Source organism: Bubalus bubalis, chromosome 1 (assembly GCF_019923935.1).
Source record: "Bubalus bubalis isolate 160015118507 breed Murrah chromosome 1, NDDB_SH_1, whole genome shotgun sequence".
Lineage (NCBI taxonomy): Eukaryota > Metazoa > Chordata > Mammalia > Artiodactyla > Bovidae > Bubalus > Bubalus bubalis.
Window position 1 is genome coordinate 162028073 of NC_059157.1, and position 18806 is coordinate 162046878.

General features: G+C 48.1%; 1 protein-coding gene across 8 annotated transcripts in view; it reads right to left on the reverse strand.

Annotated features, from left to right (window-relative positions):
* The window catches only part of MED12L (mediator complex subunit 12L), a 363479-nt gene extending 347930 nt beyond the window's left edge, over positions 1-15549 (reverse strand). For 7 of the 8 annotated variants that reach the window (XM_045166286.1, XM_045166285.1, XM_045166288.1 and 4 more), the window contains exons 1-2: positions 14539-14677; positions 13408-13634 (exon numbers count right to left, since the gene is read on the reverse strand). In XM_045166286.1, coding sequence (XP_045022221.1) covers positions 13408-13506 — 99 coding nt within the window. In that variant the 5' untranslated portion in view covers positions 13507-13634; positions 14539-14677. Of the gene's footprint in view, positions 1-13407; positions 13635-14538; positions 14678-15069 lie in introns of those variants that run through there. The other variant, XM_045166284.1, reaches the window with a different exon arrangement.
* Positions 15550-18806: the final 3257 nt, after the last annotated feature.

Below are 18806 nucleotides of genomic sequence, written 5' to 3' on the forward strand. Positions count from 1 at the left end.
CGGGCATGTGAGATCCTTCCAGATCAGGGATCAAACCTTCATTTGGCAAGTGTCTCCTTCATTGGCAAGCAGATTCTTTACCACTGAATCACCAGGGAAGCCCTCTCCAGCAGTTTTAATCTCCTCCTCTAAACTGCTCCCAAATCTAAAGACATGTTCAAGTTTAGGATGCAATACACTCTTGCTTTACTGAACTACATCCAATTCCTCCAAAGATCACATCCATTTCCCATCTCGGTGCCTTTGCTCACACCCTCTGTCCAGACGGCCTTGAAAACATCCATATTTCTGAAGACGTCTCTAATTCTCAAAGAGCTGACCCCTCCCTCATCAGTTCCCACCACACAGGGCTGCTAATCTTCCATACAGAGTTCTTCAACAGCAGGAACCATGTCTTATATTTCCCAGCATCACCGTGCCCTATACAGGGCTTCTAAGAACCATTTGTTAATAATGACTGCCCCAGTTACTAGATCCAATCAACAAACATTTATTTAACCCCAACCATATCCCACACCCCCTCCCTGCCTCTGGTTATCAGTGGGGGATAAAAAAGGACATGGTTTTTGTTTCATGAAACTTATACTGGTGGGAGGACAGAGCAAATAAGAAAAACATAAACTGTAGTGAGTGCTGACCATCAGTTGCAGTGATAAAGAGAAGACAACCAGGCCGCAGGAAGCACACGTGCAAAGGCCCTGAAGAGGGAAACTGCCAAACTAAGAAGAGGCTAACGGCGATGCCAGCTCTCCCTCTGGACCACTCGTCACCCCCAACAACTCGCCTCCTTGGAGGTGCTGTGGCGGGAGTCCACAGTCTGCCTGGTACTGTATTTCTCTGCCCACTCTGAACAGGCAATCACTGCCAGGATTTCAACACAAAAATCACACCAAAATCCACATTTGTACTACTTCTACACAGTGCAACCTGGATTCCCCAGAGGCATCTCCAATATAAAATATTAAAAAATGAACTGGGTCGCTCTACTCCCCTCCCCAACCTTCCCACCCTTGGGAAAAAAATTTAACAAGTTCTTTTGTTTTGCTTGAGAACTACCATCAATCAGTTACCCACCCAACTGTATAAGCCACTGTTCTCCATTTCAAAGACCTCTGGGGTTCCCAAGAACTTTCCAGCTACATATTGGTGAGACCAAATTTTCTTCATTTCCTTCAATCAAAGCAACATATTGTAACAGACTAAATGGAGAACTAGATATGAGAATCCAGACATTAAACAGATTCACAAAAATGTAAAACAATACCACTATTTTTCCACTATTGTTTTTGTTTGGAAAAATATTGCTCATAAAAACATTTTAAATATGAAATTGGTTTATCAGTATTTGTAGATGAATTACTATATATTTCTAATATTTCTCAGGTCTAATTTCTAATACCGTAAGTACTGAGATATAAAAGCTCTATGGCATCTGGGTTTCTTATAAAGGGGTCCTAAAATCAGAAAATTTGGAAATCACTGCTCTAAGCTAAAAATATTGGTATATCCTTGTACTCGTCCCTCTTACCTTACACATCCACTTTTGCCAACTCTTCCACCTCAATAACCTTTCTCCCAAATCCTTGTTACTCATTCTTCCCAAGCCCCATAGGCCAAAAGGACCCACAAGAGTATCCTATCAAATCCTGGAACCTAGGAGTGTTACTTACTTGGAAAAAGGATCTTCACAGAGATAATTAAGTTAAAGATCTCGAGATGAGCTCATCCTGGATTATCCAAGTGAGCCCCAAATCCAATAACAAGTGTCCTTACAAGGCACACTCAGAGAGGGACAGACACCTGGAGAAGACAGTCATGTGAAGGTAGAGGCAGAAATTAGACAGATGCATACGGGCCACAAAGAGGCCAAGGGGTGTCTGGAGCCACCAAAGGCTGGGTGAGGAAAGGAAGCTCTCTCCCCTAGAGCTCCAGTCAGAGTCCAACCCCAGCAATGCTCCCTCCAGACAGCTGGCCTCCAGAGCTGCGAGAGAATAAATCTCCATTGTTTTAGGCCACCTGATTTGTGCTAACTTGTTATGGCAGCCATGGAAACCTAAAAGGCCCATTCCCGGGCCTGCAATGTCAGCGACCATCTAGCCAGTAGGTCATTTTGCCTCAACGTGACCCTCAGAAGGACTGTCCCCTCAAACTGTGACCCTTAGTCATCTTAAATCTCATTCGCTTCACACCCTTGAATGGCCACCTCATGGGCTCAACCATAACATCCAGACGACACCACACAGCACACAAAGGACCCCATACATTGATCCCAACTTTCTTTCCCACTCCAACCCAGCTCCCCGCTGTATGCCCCACACACCTCAGCCCCATCCACCCCTACACATCCTCCAAGTCCGAGGCTTGAAACCTCCTCCTTTACTAGGTCCTGTCAAAAGCTGGGTCACTCCCTATCATCTCCATAGCACTTTGTACATCCCTCTCAAAGACTATACAAAACACTGTATTCCTTATTTACAGATATGTTACTTCCTCCAGACCAGGTTTTCTCAATCTGGGAACCACTGGTATTAGAGGGCAGATAAGCCTTTGTTGTGGAGGGCTGTCTGGAGTACCGGAGAATGTAAGCATCGTCCCCTGGCTTCTGCCTACTAGATGCCAGCAGCAGCTAATACACACACACACACACACACACACACAGAGTTTTTACAACACCAAATGTCTTCAAACACTGCCCGTGTCCCTAAGGGGATCACCCCAGATGAAAAGCACTGCTCTGGATTGAAGTCTTCAGGGACCCGGGACCATGTCCAACACACTCAGCACTCACTCACACTCCCATTCATGAAAGGCACTTTGAGTCCGAGGTGTGGGCCAGGCACTGTGCTCCAAGCCAGGGACATGGTAGGAAATACAAGTCTTAGGCCCTGTCCTCATGAAGCCACAGCTGGAAAAGTGCCTACAAGGTGCTCATTAATAATGACTGAACAACGGGATCTGTTTGGCGTGCATATATAGAGTTCTACTTCCCTTGGAAGGTGGAAAACAGAACCCAGGAGCTAAAATTTTCCTCTTCTCAGGCCCTAGCACTTCATGACTATATGACTATACATGACTAGCACTGTATATCCCTTTATACAGAATACTATGTATTAATAAATGTCACTCCCTGAAAGCAGGCAAATGGTACACCTTATGTGTTTGTAACTCCAACTAAGCTACCCACAAATAAAGGAGACTCTCAACCAAGAAAATGAAAGCTAGACAGGATTAATCCCCAAAACACTCCACAAAGGCCCGTGACCAAGCTATCTAGCTGCACCAGAGGCTACAGACAAGGCTAAGAACCTTCCAACAAGAAACAGGAAGATGTGAGTGCCTGAGCTTCCAGAGTATTCCTCTGCCCAGGAGACACCACTCAAGGTTCTGGCAAGCTCCAAGATCAGACAAATGTCTGAACAGTCCCCAGCTCTCACAGAGGCACTGCGTGCCCTAAAATGCAGAGTAGTTCTCAATGCCAGGGCAACACGAGGGTGTTTACCAGCAGTGGAGGCTGTGTGCAAAGGGCAGGGCAAGTAAAGTTGTAAGGACAGATCAGGGCACACAAGTGCTGTGCGGAGATCTGCCTTAAGGAGGCATCTTAACCTCGGTGGGACTCAGCATCTGCTGGTATGGCATGAGAAAGTCAGAGCAACCCATCCAGCTCCAAACATACCTGGTTTCCCCCCAAAATGGTACAGACTCACAGGATCCCCGCCTCTGAACAGAAAAGAGGGGGGCTCTCCGCCTCTTCCCACCACGACTCTTTCCACCAGAAATGGAAATAAAGGAGCCCTGTGAGCATGCCCTCGACTTCTGAGAGGCTCTGAGCAGAATTAACCATCAAACAGACAAGACGCAGGTGATCTTTGTCTCCTGCTGTTCTAGGAGGAGAATTCTGGGAAGGTGTACTCTTTGGGGTTCTCTCAGTCTGTGATGATTTGAGGGGGACAAAATATAAATGGGAAGTACCATGATAACACTGGGCTTCCCGGGTGGTGCTAGTGGTAAAGAACCCGCCTGCCAATGCAGGAGATGTAAGAGTCGCAGGTTCAATCCCTGGGTCAGGAAGATCCTCCTGAGTATGAAATGACAACCCACTCCAGTATTCTTGCCTGGATAATCCCATGGACAGAGGAGCCTGGTGGGCTACACTCCATGGGGTGGCAAAGAGTCGGACATGACTGAGCATGCAAGTATGCACATCATGACAACTTTAGATACTTTCAAGAGACTGACAACTGGTTCATGGTTTAAACCATGTGGACAGCTCTTGTTTACCTCTCAAGAAGCCTATGGAGAGGTGGTCCCAAAATCAGTTCAGTAGCTTTACAATTTCACAAAGCCATTCCGTCATTTCCACTTTCATCCACAGGCTCGCTGCCCCATGGTCACAAGACAGGTGCCCTAGCTCCCACGACCATCCCCTCTTATTAATTTTCCAAAGGGAGCAGCTCTCGGGGCATTAAAAGAGGGCACTGTCTCCCAGGCCTGTACTTTTTTCAGCAAGGAAATATGTTCTTCCCCAGTAGTCAGCCACAAAGCAGATTTCCATTAAATCTATCTAGCCAGAATTCAGCCATCTCAAGCTGCAGAAGAGGCAAAGAAAGTGAGGATCTGGCTTTAGGGGGGAAAAATTTTTTGTGTGGGAAGTAGGTAGGGGAAACATGGGTAAGACTGATGGTGAAGTAGCCAACAAGGCACCTGGTACATACCAAATTGGCCAAAAAGTTTTTTTGGTTTTTGGCACAACATCTCACAGAAAAATACAATACAACCATATCCAGCACCATGCTGGTAAATGCTTCACAGCCAGCTTCTGAAAAAAACTAAAAACAAAACCCCTGAATTTATATTTGCCAACTTCCTTGGTGTAAATACTCCCTTGGTGCCAAAATTAAAGCCACCAGCATGATATTAACCAGCTCACAAAATTCCTGAAATTTTAATGATCAGCTGCTATAAGCCTGCTCTGGCACACCACTGAATTGATACCTTAACATGTGGTAAAAATTAAGTTTACGGCACTCCTTCCCATACTCTAGAGGATTAGGTATCATCCTCTCCAGCTCATAGGTGAAGAAAATGACACAGCACCCCACATCACACAGCTTAAGTGATAGGGCTGGAACACTCATATAACAGCCCCTAACTCATCACAGCTTTGACAGGTCATAAGTGCCTACACCTACACCCTTGAGATCCCTCTGCCTAAACCTCAGCTAAAGGGACTCTAGCTTGGTTTGGAACCAACAACAAAGCTGCACTCCTGTAAACTCAATCAAAGTCACCTAATAATTGTTCTTTAAAGTTATGTCCTCCAGTAACAATGGTAGTGCACATCAACTGTTACAACATAGAATACAGGTTAGTAACCAAAAAAAAAAAAATCACCCCTAAAGCCATTCTTAGTGGCACAGTGGTAAAAAATCAGCCTGCCAATGCAGGAGACACAAGAGACGTGGGTTCAGTCCTTGGGTGGGGAAGACCCCCACCCGAGAAGGAAATGGCAACCCACTCCAGTATTCTTGCCTGGGAAATCCCATGGACAAAGGAATCCACCAGGCTATACAGTCCATGGGATCGCACAGAGTCGGACATAACTTAGCAAGTGAACAATAAACCCACTCTCAAGAGATAGCAATTATCTACACGTGGGTGATAATTCTTCCAGATTATGTAGACATGCATATTTTTAAAGTAGAAATCATTTTATTGTGTAACAGAAGACATTTTTTTAATGTAAATTTTCCAAAACAGAGAAGTAGGATAGTATAATGAACTCCCTTGTCGCCATCATCCAACTTCAGAAATCTTCTAAAGACGATGAAAAGTCCAAGTATTTCCATGTTCCCTTCTCAGACTGGACTCCTCTCCCCACCTGGCTTTCCCAAATCAGACCTGAGGTCAGCCCTTCTCCAGGCTAAGTCCACCAGCTCCTCTCATCACTGCGCAGGGAACACTGGGAAAGGAAACCTTTAATCATGTTCACTCTCCTTACGGATCCCTCCACCTGCTCTAATTCCTGCCTAGTCTGTCAAGAAGTCTCACACTTGGGGTTCAGAACCTCATTAAAAGAGCATTTCAGAACAAGCATCGGGTTGTCCAAAAAGTTTGTTCCAGTTTATCCTACAACATCTATGGAAAAACCCAAACAAATTTCTTGGCCAACCCAAAACATCACAATTCTCTAGAATTTCCACTTACTCCGTTCTCCTACCTCCATTTTGTTCTCACCTGGGTGGACACACAACCAGGAGAGGCACTGCTAACTGCCTCAACCAAAATCCTAGGGCTTCGTTCATCCTCATCTTCTCCCACTTGGTGCTCACTCAAGGCACTTTGCCTTCCAGACGTCCCTTCTTGGTCTTCCATCTTCCTAAGGAATCACATTTTATATCTGCAGGTGCCAGCCTAAGTGAAATATCCACCAGGCTGAAGAATGGTGGCTGCTCACCAAGTGAAGAGCCTCACATAAATTCCCAAAAAGCCTAACTGAAAGCCCAGGCCCATGATCAAACATAAAATTCTATAGCCTCCAATATGTTCAAAGAACATGCTCATGGGACAAAGCAAAAAGTGAAGCACTGAGTAGCTTAGCCAAATGCACACAAAAGGGAGCTGTGAATATCTCAAGCCCAAGGCATGGATTTCTAGTCTGCCATAAACCACGCACAGCTGATGGAAAACAAGCCTATGCTGGGAACCATGAGTTTTAGAACAGAACTTCAGGGGCAAAAGCAGCTAAATGCATTTGCAGTATACTAACACTTTGAACAGCATATTTATCTAAAGACTCCAACACATCAAATAGCGGGGAGCAGGTAGGATTAAGGGGGAGTTTGGCTTATAACAGTCTCTACAAGTAAAGACACAAACTAAAGCAGTGGCTTTCAAAACTTCCAGTATGTTTAGGAATCACCTAGAAAGCATGTTTAAAATGCAAATTCCTCAACCTCCTTCCCAGAAATTCTGACTCAGCAGGTCTGGAGTGGAGGCAGGGCATTATGGCAGCATTTTTAAGGAGCATCTTTGACAATGCTCCTGCAGGCGATGGCAGCCCCTGAGAAATGACAACCGCTTGAGTTCCTTTGCCATGAAATTTGGATGGCAACACTCCTGTGAGCAGCAGGAAAATGTGACCCAGTGCTTCTTACATTGGTTCTGGCCTAAGGGTCTCAGGCCAGAATCTCCGCATAAGTTAAATGTAGACGTCCCTCCCAAACACTGGTATTGAGGGAGGTAAATGATGGGGCCCTGGCAGTGGTGGTTTAAGTCGCTAAGTCATGTTCAACACCTGTGACCCCCGTAAACTGTAGCCCACCAGGCTCCTCTGTCCATGGAATTTCCCAGGCAAGAATACTGGAGTGGGTTGCCATTTCCTTCTCCATCACGGAGCCCTGGGGCCAGTCAATTCATCTCCGAGGTAAGTTTTCTCTTCAACCATCACTGCCTTTTATTCCCCCCGGGAACTGGTCAACCTGTCTCTCCTCCAGAACAACTTCATCAACATCCCCCCTCTCAAAGATCGTTGAGAAACAAATTTTCCCTCCCCTCCCCTCAATCTCCCCAGCTGTGGCTAAAATAAGCATTTAATGTTTTAAGGGTTTTAGATACTAACAAGAAAACAGGTGTTACCAAAATAAAACAAGCATTGAGACAGTCAAGTTATAAATACTCACAATTGCTCATTAAGAGTTCTTTCTGCGTTTTATTCATTTCCTCGAGAACTATTTACTGAGCACCTAGTCTCATCCCAACTGTGAACACCACTGACAAGCCCCTGCTCCCATGCAGCTGACATCCTAGTGTGGAAGGAAGACAAGGGAGAGGAGACGGACCAGTGACAAGCAGTACAAAATGTACTAACAGGGGCTTCCCTGGTGGCTCAGTGGAAAAGAATCCGTCTGCCAATGCAGGAGACACGAGTTCGATCCCTGGTCCACAACTACAGAGCCTGTGCTCTAGAGCCAGGGAGCGCAACTCCTGAAGCCCAAGCACCCTAGAGCCCGTGCTTCACAACAGCAGACTCCACAGCAATAAGAAGCCTGCGCACCGCAACTCGAGTAACCACCACTCACCACTCACTGCAACTAGAGAAAAGCCTGCGCAGCAACAAAGACCCAGCACAGCCAAAAATAAAAATAAGTAAAATTATTTAAAGAAAAAAAAAATTAACACAAAACAATGAACTAACAAGGATGAGAAAAGATGGGCCACAGGAAGGCCTCCTTGCCAGAGTAAATGACGAGAGACATGACCACAAGAATGCAGACACAAGGAGCTGGGCATGTGAGGAGAGAGGTGGTCCCACCACACAGCCTGGAGGAGGCTAAGCAAGTCACAAAAGAGCCAGCTCTCCAAGGGCAGAGTCCTGTGTGTGTTATTCTAAGGGCAAGGAAGCCCTGGGATCATTTAATGAGGGAAGGATCATACTAACGTAGCTGACCTGTATTGAGCGACATCTGTGTGCCAGGCACTGGTCAAATCTTACCTGTAGGAACAGGTGAGAATCCCATTCCACAGGTCAGATCTGAGCCAAACAGGCAGTAAGTGATAGACCCCCTGGCTCTGCCTCCCGGCCCTAACTACAGGCAGTGGCTGTGGAAGTGAGCAAGGACAGATTGGTAGGGCCTTGAAGGCATAACTTGGTAAGGAGTTTGAGTTTTATTCCAAGTGTGATGGAAAGATACTGGAAGGGGCTAACACATCTCATTCCCTTAGAGCTAAGGGAGGGGACACCTTCTGGGGAAAGCCTACCATGCCCTGGATGAGCTGTGAGACTAAACTACTGCAACCTCAGCCTCATATATTGACAGATATCTAATCCTGCCCTGCCTGCAATGGAAAATGCTCTCCAGCCCCTGCAGAACTGGATGCCACCTTCTCTCTAGGTCAGTGCCTCAAAGTGACCTGGACCAGCTGCTCAATCACCTTGATCTTGTTAGCAATGCAAATGAGGTGGAGCCCCCTTTCAGCCCTACTCAATCTAAAAAAACCCAGCCGCCTGTTTTTAACAAGCCCTACAGGTGTGCTGAATTTGACACGTTATCCCCACGCAGCCATTCCCACCCTACCCCTTCCCAAACCTCGCTCCACTTGTCCCTGGGCAGCCCATGTCCCTGCACACCAGGCCATCGTCCACCAGGACCCTGCTGGTGGGCTTCTATGGCTCCTGATGCCTAGAAATCTCACTGATGCCCCAACCTATTTTTCTAACTAATTTGATTTCCTAAAAACATTTACTACTATTCAGTTGTTTAGGCCTCTTCTACCCCAGAAGTAAAAACTCCTCTTCCTTCGTAATTCTACAGTTTCCCTCTGCTTTCAGCCTTGTAGCCTCCAAAGTAGATGGCAAGGAAGCTGCTTTAACCTAGACTTTCCCTAACACCCCACCCCTCAGTTACCAGATTTCTCTTCATTCATTCCCACTTCATGCCTACATTCCTACAAGTGCCTATGCCCTGGACATCCTAGGAACTAACTGCAGGAGGTGCCGGGTACTTCCGTGATTCCTAAACGGCTCTCATCCCTGCCCTGGGGAAACTGATCCACCAGGGGCAGGGGGCAACACGCAAATAAATACATAATTACAAATTACATACTTATACTAGACAGGCCTCTGAGGAGGTTGCTGGGCTGAGACCTGAATGATGAAGAAGCAGGCCAACAGGAGTTTAGAACAACAAATATTTGGGTGCTGAAACCATGCCTTACTCTGGTCTCAGTGTTTTATGTTTATTATCTATATAATCGTTCAACAGTCCTACGGAGAAGGAAGTATTCTCACTCCCAATCTGCAAGAGGGGACACTGAGGCACGGAGAGCATAAGGAAGTATTGTGAACAGCAGAGCCGGGATTCAAACCCAAGCACACTGGCTCCAAAGCTGACCCTCCTAACCACAAGCCTGGGAGAGAAGAGCGAAGTGGAATGGTGCAGTGAGGGTGGAAAGGCAGATGGGATCCAGGTGGCACGTGTAGGAGCCCTAGGGCAGAGAAGAGTCAACCTGAAGCAGAAAAGAAGTCAAGCGTATTGGTGAAACTGGAGAGCAGCAGGTGGATTGGAAACATAGTTGGGACTGGACAAGTTGGGAGGGTGTAAGAGAGGAGGGGGAGGAATCAAGGAGCCCTTGCAGTTTTCTAAGGCCCTGTTTTCAAGGCTTGAGGACAGAGGATAAAGTATTGTAACACAAGATATACTCAAGTCCTGTGGAGCACTGAGGCACAGCAAGCTCTCAAATGAATAGAATCAATTGATCAAGCAAGTTAAAGCTTCCAGTTCCCACCTCACCCCTCCCCCACACTTCTCTGCAGGAGGTCTTCATGCAAGTTTCCATCCTGTCCCCTGGGAACTAGTTTCCAGAACACTATTAGCACCAGTTAACAATAATAAAAGCTGCAGTTACAGTAATAAGAATAGCTTTACCAAGAGGAGGGTTTTTCCTCACAAAAATGTAATAGGTTTAGAACCAGAGTGCTTAAAATTTTCTCAACAACACAATTATACTAATGTACAAATGAGGAGTTACACAACTTGCCCCAGGCCATACAATTGCAAAGAGGTTGAACCAGAATCCAAATCTGGTCTGCCTATATTGGAAGCTCACACTTCCATTAAAGTCAGCATTTCCCACAATCTGGGGCAAGTCTCTCTGATGGACTTCACCAATGGTTTCCACTGAACTTTTTAAAGTTTTAATATTTATGATCTTGTTTCAGAACAAATAATCATATGTAATATCAAGTAAATAAAAATTTTAAATGATATAGACATGATTTCATATGAATTTTTATATATCACATCAAATCCATGATGTCTTGTGAATTACTGCTTAAGAAACATAAGACATTTCCTAAAAGGAAAAGAAAAAATTGGAAGTACAGGTGATGGAGGGAGAAGAGAGAACTCTTGAGGCAATGCATAAATAACCAAAGCTTGTGAAACACTGCTCACCACTGCCCCGCCCCAGAACAGCCAAGCACCTGTTCCATATTGTATTCAAATTTGGCTACAGCCCCACATAACTCTGACTCTGCTCCAGAGAGATAAAATGTTGGTTGCCTCCGGGGAAAGGGAATAACATTAGAACAACACAATTTAGCATAAATCACCCTTAACACAGACTTGGTCTTGACAGGAGACACCATTTTTGCTGGTCCAACTCCTCTGCTTAACCCTTAACTACACACCTAGAGTCAGGTAACCTCTCCTGGGCCTCACTTTGTCAAAAGGAAGTTCTAAAAAGTGAGCTCTCAGGTCACTTCTAGTTTTAGAGTTCCATGAACTGTCATGAGACCCTAAAATCCAAAATTAATTTTTTCCAGAATCAGAGAGGCCCCAATTCTGAATGAGGTTGACCTGAGGAATAAATGTTAAATAGTCCCACAAGGCATCCCAGGTTCCCCATTCCTTAACAAGAAAACAAGGGGAGGAAGGATGTGTTTGTGTGTGTTCAACTGCTCAAGTCATTTCCCACTCTTTGTGACCCTATGGACTGTGTAGCCTGGCCAGGCTCCTCTGTCCATGGCGGATTTTCCAGGCAAGAATACTGGAGTGGGTTGCCATTTCCTTCACCAGGAGATCTTCCGGACTCAGGGATCGAACTTGCATCTCTCTTACATCTCCTGCACTGGCAAGCAGGTTCTTTACCACTGCACCATCTGAGAAGCCTCTTAACTGGGGAGATGCTATCAATTATGCTGCCCTCTGGTAAGATGTGATGAGGCATTAATTACATGATAATGAAAATCAGCCAGTGTCCCTGACCCCCAGCGAAACTTTAATAGTCCTCTGCCACAAACGTTTGTTATTAACTTCCTTTACACCCAGTTGTTAGTGTTTGTTATTTCATCTGTAACACTGAACTTTTTTCTGGGTAGGAGTAGCAGGGAGAGATGGGTGAGGAAAAATCTGCAAAATCTCATCAAACTCCTGTCCTCCAGTTAAGCCTCCAGTGAGAACCACCTGTCAAACCTTCCCAGCTAGCTTCTATCTGAATTACTCCACCTTTAACATGCTAAACCTCTAAAAGTTGTCACTCCTTATCCTTGTGAAACATTATCAACAGAACAGTTTAACCAGAACAAGCATTCTTCCTCTATTATTGAAACAGATACATTTATCAAAAGGGAAGTCTTAAAGACCCTCCTAGGCTTCTTTACAAAGCCCTTTCTCTGATATTCAGTTCAGTCACTCAGTCGTGTCCAACTCTGCCATCCCAGGGGCCGCAGTATGCCAGGCTTCTCTATCCACCACCAACTCCTGGAGCTTGCTCAAACTCATGTCCCTCGAGTGGGTGATGCCATCCAACCATCTCATCCTCTGTTGTCCCCTTCTCCAGAGGATGAGAGTTATTATGATATTGGTGGTCCTGTAAACTTTTAATAGAAGCTTTTTAGGTTCCCAGCAAGAGAAGCTCTGAAATGTGCTCTCTTCATGTTTAGCTGAAGAAAACAGAGGATGGGTGGCCTGCAGCTGGCAAACTCAAAGCACAGCTGAGTAGCAGGTGATCTTAAAAAAGAAAAAAAAAAAAAAAAAAGGCAAATCCCTGGGCAAACTGTGTAGCCAGGGGTGATCATTATAACTGGAGAGTTGTTACATAATTACTTGTTAACTACTGACAAACGTATACATGACTACAAAATGCCATGGTTACTCTGGCCACTGAGGCTAGTTCAAGAGTGAAGGTTTTTCTAATTAATTTCACTCAAAGAAACAAGCAACCCGGGGACCCATTCCCTTCCAAGGTAACCTGACTGCTTTTACATACACAAAACAGCCTCCAGCAATTAAACCAATCGCCTCTGGGGAAGAAAATCAGTGTTTCCCTGTTAAATTGATTTTTAAAGGGAAGAGGGGAGACAAAAGTACTTTCAAACAGCTAAATATTCATCACCTAGACAAAACCAACTTCCACTCCAAAGTGGAAAATTTGAACAGAAAAGGTCTTCCCCAACCCACCCCACCCCCGTCCCTGCTTAGCTGGCGCAAAACCCAAGACCTGTGTCGGAGGCACTGCATTCCAACATTTTTCAAAAAGTTTACGAGGATTTACCGAAGCGGCGGAGAGAAAAATAAGGCAGGCAGAGGCGGGAGAGAGGGAGCAAGAGGGTTTCCGCAAGGAAGAACCGGGTGAAGCGCCCAGCTGCGCCGCGCAAGGCCCGGTAACCTGGAAGCGACCCGGCACCGGGAGAGCGAGCGCCCCAGGGGAGCGCGGGGCCTGACAGCTGCTCGGTCTCCGCCCCCAGGGGTCTCCTCAGCACCTCCCCCCCGGTCCGGCCCCCGCCGCCAGTCCCTCTCGATAGACCCTTCCCCCGCAGCGCCGGCGATGCCCACTGGGCCAACTTGGCCCTGGGTCAGCGCTGCGGAGCGCAGCCCCGGTTGCCGGGGAGGCCGCCGGCGCCCTTACCTCCTTCTGCTTGGGGTCTTGCGGGTAGACATCTGGCGGCCCGAGCCGGGGGCGTTTCAGCGGTCTCTGCTCATAGCTGAGAAGCCCGAAGGCGGCCATGATCTCTCATGTTAACCGGCGAAATGAATGAGAGTTGGAGCTGGAGCAGCCGCCTCTGAGCACCAGGGAGCAGCACTTTGCAGACAGACTCCCTCTCCCCCCTCCTTGCTCGCTCACTCGCTGTGGCGCTGCAGGCAGGAATAAAGCAGGTTGGATGCTGCCGCTGCCCGGCACGCAGACACGCACTGATGGGGGCAGACTTCGGCGGGCACCCCGCTGCGCTGGAGCCCCCCCCCCCTCCCGGGACGCACCGCCGCCCGAGAGCCTGGAGGTCCGCCGGGGTCTTCGGCGGCGCCGACCTCCCTTTCCACCCTCCCCCCCTCCCCGCACCCCGCCACCCGCCACCCGGTCCCCAGGGGGGAGGAGCAGCTGATGGGAACGTGTGACTTTTTTCACCAATGGACCCAAACCCACCCCTGCCGGGCGCAGGGTGGGGGTGGGGGAGGGGCACAGGGGAGGGGGGAAAAAAAACTTTTCTTGGCGCCCCAGGCAGGTGGCTCAAGTGCTCGCCCTAGGCGAGGGTGGCCCGCCTAACCCGAGAAGAGACTGAGGAGCAGCCCGCCCCCGCCCCTCCTTCTAAGACAGGGACCCTTCCCCCGCTCGCCACGCGCCCCGCAGACCCCGCCACCTGGGCGCGGACCCGGCTGGGAGGGAGACTGGCCTGGAGGGGGGTTGAGGAGGGACAGGCATTCGGACGATGGGGAAGCAGCCTGTGCCTCCTAGACGCCCGCCGGGCTCCGGTGGCGCATCCGCGGCTCCGGCGCCCTCGGCGGCTCCGGGCAGGCGCTGAGCAGCGCTGCTGGCGGTCGCGGCGGCTGGAGGGGGCCGTGCTCACGGTGGCTCGGGGCCGACTTAACCCTTTGCTGCCCCTCCAGGGGCTGGGGATGGAAGGGGGCGCGAAGAGGGTTGGCAGCGAGCGTCGAAGGGAGCAGCGAGCCCGTGGGCGTCTCGGACTCCTCCAGCCTGCCGCCCCCAACCCTCACCCGGACCGCAGCTCCTCCCCCCACCAACCCCCCGCCTCCGACAGTTTACCTGTTGGTCCCCGGCTAGTGGGCAGGGGCTGCCGGCAGCGGCGGCACTTCGGCGGCCGCAGCCTCCATGATTCGGGTTGGGATGGGGGGCGGCGGGAGAGGGGGGGGACTGGATTTGATCTGGTTTGTAAGGTATCAGACTCGCCCGAGCGAGCTCCGGGGACGCCGCGAAGTTTGCCACAGTCTGGGGGCGGCGGACGACGCCGGCTCGCCGCCGCCGGCGTTCTCGCCCCCACGGCCGAGGAGCGCGAGCTTCCGAGTTGGCGGACGGCGGCGCGGCGGCCACACTGAGCATGCCCAGCTCAGCTGCCGGACCGCGGAGGAGTTGGCTGCGAGCGCGCTCCGATCCGCCTCTCCGGGTTTTCGCAGCCGCAGAGCGCGCAGCCCGCGGGCCCGGGTGCTGGGGCTGGCCCTGGGGTGAATCTGGGCGAGGGAAAGGGTGCCCCCAGGACCCCTCTCCCGGCGCGAGCTGGCAGTCCGCCTCGACCTCTGTTAAGGTCGCTGTCCCCGTGGCCTGAGCCGGAAACCTCACCTGCGTCGGGCGTGTGGAGTGGGGCGGGGGGATCCTCCAGGGGAGACCTTGGTCATCCAATCCGCCCGCGCTCCTCGCTCGCTCTGGGGCGTGGGCACCCAGATGCAGGGCCACCTGCCGCTAGCCCTGCGAGACTACAGCCGCGGAGGCGGGCCCGGTCTGTCCCGAGGGGCCCAGCGGGAGGCGCGCCCGGGAGGATGCGCCCGCGCTTGGCCAGGAATGATGGCTGCCATTTATGGAGCCCTCGCTTCGTGCCAGGATCTTGACAGTGAAGGTCTCTGGTCCTTTAAAAAAAAAAAAAAAGGAAAGAAACTTACAAGGTTTTACTGTACCCCTTTTATAGATAGAGAAATCGAGTCACATTAGGAAGGCCTGGTGACTTGCTCAAAGCCACGAAGCAAACTGATCACAAGTTTCGGATCTATTGCCCCCAACTTGGAATTGCGAGGAATGGGTTCCTGAACTGCTCTTGCTTGATAGGGTCAGGTTCCTCCCACCTTGAGGAATTCTCAAGACTCCTATTCCATTCTCTATAAGATGGTGCAAGCCGAATCTAACCCCAAAGCCTTTGTATAGTGTCAGGCACATTGTATGTGCTCAGGAGATGTTGGTTAAATCTGATTATCTACTCAAATCTGATGACTTAAAGCCAAGGCGGTGCTAATGGGGACGGAGGGGGGGGGGTGGGCGGGGAGGGGGGGGCGATGTGGATGTAAGCCACTGGGGATAGGAGAGGACTAGTTCTTAACTCTTGACTCTGACCTCTTAGCACTTCCCAAGGCAGCTAAGGCCAATTCAGGCCGGTGGTTTCCGGATTCTTTACTCAATCTGAGCAAATACTTTTAGAGAACAGTTCCACCAAGAAGAGTTTCCCGACCACCCCCTGCACCCTTCCCAAAGGACTTCTCTTCCACTAACACCTTGGGTGTAACTTCAAAGCTGAACTTGCCCTTGGGCTATAGGTATCTGTCAAATCTAACTTCCTTGGTTGAGAAATAGTTATCTAACTTTGTTATGAAAATTGTCAAACCAAAATGCAGAAAAAATAGCATAATGAACCCCCAAGTACTCATCTCCCATCTGTGACAATTAGAAAAGTTTTGCCATTTGTGTTTAATCTCTCCTGCCCCCAACACAGTTACATACACTGGAAAGGACGGTGTTGTTCACTGTGGTGACTTGGGTGCACAGCATGGAAACTGGCATGTGGTGGGCACTCAAAAAGATGTTTGTTAGCTGCTGGGATGGATGAGTAGATGTGGGTGAATAGGTGTGTGGATAGATAGATCACCAGTGATATTTTGGTGATACCAGGTTGAGAGATGTAACCTCAATTCTTCCCTTGAAATACCTAGGCAACAGTCTCCAGCTGGCCTCCACAAAGGAAAAACTTTTGAAGCACTCAAAATCATATCTAACCATAAAGATTTTAAAATCAAAGTGAGTTAATAATGTGTCCCTAGTGTTTGGGGAAAAGGGAAAAGGAGAGTTCTGTTGATCTCCCTTCTTTTTCCCTCCCTTGTTTTGAGACAGTCTGGCATGGATTCTTTGGCCCTTTCAACATTAAAAAAAAAAAAAGTGAAATTAAAAAAAATAGCTTCCATAAGCTGTGATACTTCTTCAAAAATCATCATTTCGCTACATGGACTTCTCATGGATATCTGGTTCCCTCACCCTGACATTTGTACCTGTCACAATCTGCCACCACCTATCAATCCAATTTTTTCTTCTTAATCCCTCACCCCACTTAGCTCTCACTAGTATTTCCAAATATGAAATTCCTGGGCCCTTCACTTTCTGATAGCCACCTAAGGACAGTCCTTAGAGTCGACTCCTATATGAAGCCCACCTCAAACTCTCTCTTTTTTTAATTTTTACTTATTCATTTTTAGTTGCCCTGGGTCTTCTTGCTGTGTGTGGACTTTTCACTAGTTGCAGCGAGGAGGGGCTCCTCCTGGTTGCAATGAGTAGACTTCTCACTGCAGTGGCTTCTCTTGTTGCTGAGCACAGGCTCTACATAGGCCCAGTAGTTGCAGCTGGCGAGCTCTTCAGCTCGGGCTCAGTGGCCTGTGTTTAGTTGCTCCGTGGGATGTGGAATCCTCCCAGACCAGGGATCAAACCTGTGTCCCCCACGTTGGCAGATGGACTCCTATCCACCACCACCAGGGAAGACCCCACCTCAAACTCTTGAGGCACAAAATCATCTTTTGATTCTTTCAGTACCCTTAACACAGTTTTCATTCTCATATTTTTCACCAGTTTTATTGAAAAAATAACTGACATCCATCACTATACAAGTTTAAGGCATACAGCATGATGGTTCAATTTACATATATTGTGAAATCATTACTGCAATAGGTTCAGCTAACATCCATCCTTTCATATAGATATAGTAAAAAAGGAAAGAAAAAAGGGGGAAATTTTTCTTTTTGTAATGAAAACTCAGGATATACTTTCTTAACAACTTTCCTATACACCATATGGCAGTGTTAACCATAGTCATCATGCTGTACATTATTACATCCCTAGTTCTTATTTATCTTATAACTAAAAGTTTGTATCTTTCGACCAACTTCCTCGGTTTCCCCATCCCCCAATCCTCTGCCTCTGGTAACCACAAGTCTGATTTCTTTTTCTATGAGTTTGGTTTTGTTTTGATTTTGTTTTTAGACTCCACATATAAGTGAGATCATACAGCCTTTGTCTTCTGTGTGATTTATCGAACCGGGCTTCCCAGGTGGCTCAGTGGTAAAGAATCCACCTGCCAGTGCAGGAGATGCAAGAGACACGGGTTCAATCCTTGGGTTGGGAAGATCCCCTGGAAGAGGAAATGGCAACCCACTCCAGTATTCTTGCCTGGAGAATCCCATGGACAGAGGAGCCCAGCGGGTTACAATCCATGGGGTCGCAGAGTCGGACATGACTGAGCATGCACATGCGTCTGATTTATATCACTTAGCATAATGCCTTAGAGTTCCATCCAGATTGTCACAAATGGTAGGATTTCCTTGTTTATTTAATGGCTGAATACTATTCTACAACATCTTTATCCATATGTCCATTAATGAACACTTAGGTCATTTCCATGTATTAATTACTGTAAGTATAGCTGCTATGAACTGGGGATATAACTGCTATGAACTGGGGGTACAGGTATCTTTCCGAGTTAGTGTTTTCATTTCCTTCAGATATATTCCCAGAAGTGGTCATTCTCTTCTTTTAATATCGCATCATTTATTGGCATACTTTCAGACTTGCCATACAGAATAGTCTTGTTCACCATCCCCACCTTACTCTCTCACTCTCCTTCCATTCCAGAGCTGATCTTTAGGCTCATTAAGGCCAGTTAGCCACAGGGTCTCTGCTGTGCCTGAATTTCCATCACAATGCTGGTTAGTACAGCAGATAGACACAGATTCTTTATCAAATAACGTGAGTCTCATTTGCTACTGTTCCTGTGGAAGTGAAAGCTTTAGTCACTCAGTGCAACCCCATGGACTATAGCCCTCCAGGCTCCTCTGTCCATGGAATTCTCCAGGCAAGAATACTGGAGTGGGTAGCCATTTCTTCCTCTAGAGGCTCTTCCCAACCCAGGGATCAAACCCAGGTCTCCTGCATTGCAGGTGGATTCTCTACTATCTGAGCTACAGGGAAGCCCACTGTTCCTATAAGGGGCATCTTATCTTTTTGGTTAATGACCCTCCCTTCCTTAGGCCTGGGAACAGTTTGTACAGAAC